This window comes from Cryptomeria japonica, chromosome 5 (genome assembly GCF_030272615.1).
Source record: "Cryptomeria japonica chromosome 5, Sugi_1.0, whole genome shotgun sequence".
Taxonomy (NCBI): domain Eukaryota; kingdom Viridiplantae; phylum Streptophyta; class Pinopsida; order Cupressales; family Cupressaceae; genus Cryptomeria; species Cryptomeria japonica.
In genome coordinates this window covers 730,565,954-730,570,052 of record NC_081409.1, presented here as the reverse complement: position 1 = coordinate 730,570,052, position 4,099 = coordinate 730,565,954, and the positions used below count along the sequence as shown (strand labels likewise).

Below are 4,099 nucleotides of genomic sequence, written 5' to 3'. Positions count from 1 at the left end.
CGGAAGACAGAGAAAATGAATAGTCAAATGAGTCCTCAGAGCCAAGAAGTTTTTGCTCAAAATCATATCATTCAAGCAGTCTCCTTGCATCACACACTAATCATATTCTTTTCACATCAATAACTGCTTCTTTAAAAACAATATTTAGATCTAAAACTTCAAAAGGAATGCAAAAGGCTCAGCACGAATTTGAATCCTTAATTTTCCAGCATGAAGAAAGCCAAACAAAGAATTCTCAAAAACAAATCCCATGGAAAAAGCTCTAAGAGATCAGTAAGAGAAAACCACATATGGATAAACAGGGATTTAGAAGATATGTGCACAAATCCTGAAGGATTACCTCAGTTATAGCTCTGGAGACTGGAATAGTTAAAACCAATCTTGGATTAAAGACAGTTTTCTGAAAACAACTGGCACATTGAAATCTAACAGATGTAGTTGCTTACAATTTCTCTAATTCTAATAGACTTCTCTGTGAATTTTCTGAAACTTAAAAATTGATATTTGTTTTGCAACACCTCTCATGGCAATATCTCAAATCACTGTTGTTGATGTTGAGATTTTTGAGATAGTTAAGTTTAAAACACTTTCTGAAAAGAAAAGATTGACCTTATATAAAGAAAAAATTTACTATTCTGATATACACCTTTGTTTCAGTCTAACAGTGATGTTGATATTTTTAACACTATAAATTTTTTAAACACTTTTTGAAATGAAAAGTTTGACCTTATACAAAGAAAAAACTTATCGCACTGATAGATACTTTGAAGTTTCAATCTATTCTAGCCACTTCCAAACTAACTGGAGGTGGATATGGAAAACAATCTACACTGATGAATTAATCATGCTTTACATTTTAGAAAAAACCTCTGCTTAGCGAGAATGCATTTCGAACTGAATATATATGATGTGTCGTTAAGGACAGTACGCAACGGAATAAATCTTTAGGACCTGTCATTCAGTGTTCACAAGCAGGCATTTCAGGCACCGCGGGGACTGTATTCCAGTAGCTAAGCATATATATTATATGTTACATATAAGGAATTCAAAATTTGTTCCTTACAACCAAAAGCTATTTTCTGTATATTCATACATGAGACTCAAATTCTGGTGAACTTAATGCATCGTTTGATTATAAACAGTATGAACAAGGCGGTACTATTAGTGGCTGCACTGCATATTTGTAATGGACGGCTGTCTGCCTGTTGAAGAATTTACAGTCTGCCAAGGCAATGACAACGCGAAAATAGTTACAACTGTTTGGAGGCCTGGGATTGGACCAAACTCCAAATTTCTTTTGGTAGTATATTGCACGAAACATCAATTGCAAGTTTTGAGATGCTTGCAATCCAGAGGCTTTTGTGGAATGCATTTAAGCTCTTCAAAATAGATACTGTTGACTTAAAACAGGAACAGTGTGGAGGGAGAGAGAGACAGAGAGACGGAGAGAGAGAAACAGAGAGACAGCGAGAGATCAGTGGGCGACTGGAGAACATGTTTTTGGCAGAAATCCAACCCTTTGTTTCTCTATATCATAAATAACATGCAAATTCTGCTGTTGATAATTCCCCAGGACAGCAACAGGTCCATATAATTCATCTCCACTGCTCGAAATGATCAGACACCCCACTTTTGCCGAAGCGGCGCCAGTATTAGTGGTAGTATCTTCATCTGAATCAGGTATTACAAACATGTAATTCTCTGCAGTAAGTGTGATAGTGACATTTTCTTTGAAATGAAGCTTGAAGCTTGGAAACGAAGGCGGCTCATTTGCGATGGGAAACTTATAGCAGAGATCAAGCCCAGAAGCCTCCTCAAGCTCAAAAGACCTGGTGTATTGAATTGCAGACTTGAGCCTCTTCAAGATTTTCCTATGCAGGGACCCAGGAAGCATGGTGAAAGTGGTGCCAGAGTCGATGATCAAACCCCCATTCCCTTCACTATCAAATGCAGTCAGGCTTGAAGGGAGCTTGAGCCAGTGTTCTCCTATGCTGATTCCTTCTAAACCCAAGTAGTAAAAATAAGGATGCTTACAGTTATTGATCATGGGGGTGTAGTGGACTTTACCTTGCCTGGGGATGGCAGAGTCTCCAAACATAAGAGGACTGGAGATATGGAGATTATCATCAAACCTATGGCTGACAAGGCAGTAGGAAAAGCCTCTGCTCCCCGCTTCACCTAATTGGGCAGGGAAAGGAAGGCTCCCTCTGCCAAATCCAGCAACCCCTACCGCCTCCCCAAGTGAAATTTTTGCACATCCAAAAGTGAAGTTGGTGATTTTTCTACTCCCACCTTTGGCCAAGTTGACCGTAAGCCTGTCTCTAATCAGCCTACCCTTTAAACTGCCATCCCCATAGGCATAATAAAACGGAGGGCAGGATTTCTGGCAAGGCTTCATGTCTACAGTATCAAATGGGCATCCAGCCATTATGCAGAGATCATTAAGATTGTCTGAGTTATGGATAGCAGAGCATAACTCACTGGCGCAGGATTCACGTCTCATTGAATGAGAATCAAATGCAGAGAATATAGGGATGTCTAAACCTTCACACATGATGCATTCAAAAGAACGTTTCGAATTGGTTGAGCACGGTACCCATACAAGGTCGCTTCCTGTATCCATAAAAACTTCAAGCCTCTGTGGCGGCGTGCCCAGCATTAGAGGGATTATGTAGTCACTTGCCGGTCTCAGAGGCAGAGAGACATCCAGAGAATGGTTTTTTCTCCCACGCTGATGGTGACGTGTTCTTCCCGCCCTTAGAGCATGAAGCCTAATAGAGCTCCTGTTACTTGATATCCTCAGCAATTCAAAGGGATTTCTCCTGGCTTCGATGCTCCCGAAGCCTCTGTGCTTCAGACCAACCACCAAATTACCGCTATCCTCCTCCCCAACACACACACAGCCTCTCAAAACTTCTAGCAGGCACAATACAACCAGCGAAACCTGGATTACAATAGCAGAACCCATTTTTTCAAAACAGTAAATGAATCCCTTACAAAATTGATGATACCCGGGCTCACTTTAACAGGAGCACCGCCTGAACAGTTTCAAAACTGAAGTTCACCAGGCCTTAATGGTTATCAAATGCTATCGAATAAAATTTAATGAAGTTGGTGAACATTTAAGGCTACTAATCCCATCAAGATTCCTGCTTTCGAATGGGAAAATTCAAAAATGCAACGCACAACAGAGATGAACAGAATCCATTAATCACTGGTCCTACATTTCAAGAGATTTGTCGGTTGCCTAGTGGATGGAAATTGACCTTTTAGGATGAAACAATTTGGGAATGTCCAATGCATCATTATTAATATTAATACTTATGAACGTAAAAGGATATTAAGAATGCACTGCAACTCAGTTTACTGTTGTACTGAATGCGTGAGCTTTCCTTCCACTGTCACTACATTATTGATCACAATCTCTGACAAGAATGGATTGTAACACAAGGAAAAAGATTGAGAAAGCTATGCATCTACAAGATACAAAAGGAAGTGAGATTATGGGCAGAATCTTCGGTGTAACTTGGATCTTATTCACTCAAACTGAGGTCCAGACTACAGCTGTTCACAGTCATACGATTCCGTTCAAGACACTTCATATCTGATATGGGCATAAATATTGGAAGTCGCGCACTTGCATATCTTGTCTTTTATCTGGTTTGGTTCTGAAGTCTATCTACACAATGACGAGATGCAAAATAGAATTCCAAGAGAAGAGTTTGCAATTGTTTAGCTGTAACGCACTACTCACCAATGGAGTTTGCTTTTGACATAAGCCAAATAATACGGAATAGGAGTACCAAGGCTTAGCTGCCCCTTGCATTTGAAACCATAATTTTGTTGTCCCACAAAAGAAAACTCAGAAATGATTATGTAAGTGTGTACAGAGAAAAACTATAGAGACAAGACTAGACTACAGTTACACGTAAGTATAAGTATTAGAGGAGGGGGACCAGTAGTCGGTTAACTTCCTCAACATGGACCTGTTACATAATAATATTACAGTAACAGCTACATCAAGCACCATACAGAACAGCTGTAGAAACACCATTTTTTTATTAGCCCTAATTACAGTGAAGTGACGTAATCATCTTAA

At 39.6% G+C, this 4,099-nt stretch overlaps 1 protein-coding gene across 1 annotated transcript; it reads right to left on the bottom strand.

Annotated features, from left to right (window-relative positions):
* Window positions 1–1,001: 1,001 nt before the first annotated feature.
* Window positions 1,002–3,760, bottom strand: LOC131069770 (probable aspartyl protease At4g16563). The gene has a single exon (XM_058005359.2). The coding sequence runs from the start codon at window positions 2,966–2,968 to the stop codon at window positions 1,475–1,477; it is 1,494 nt and encodes a 497-aa protein (XP_057861342.1). The 5' UTR covers window positions 2,969–3,760; the 3' UTR covers window positions 1,002–1,474.
* Window positions 3,761–4,099: the final 339 nt, after the last annotated feature.

Coding starts and splice junctions, on each gene's coding strand:
- LOC131069770 (XM_058005359.2), bottom strand. CDS start 2,968: ATGGGTTCTGCTATTGTAATCCAGGTTTCGCTGGTTGTATTGTGCCTG.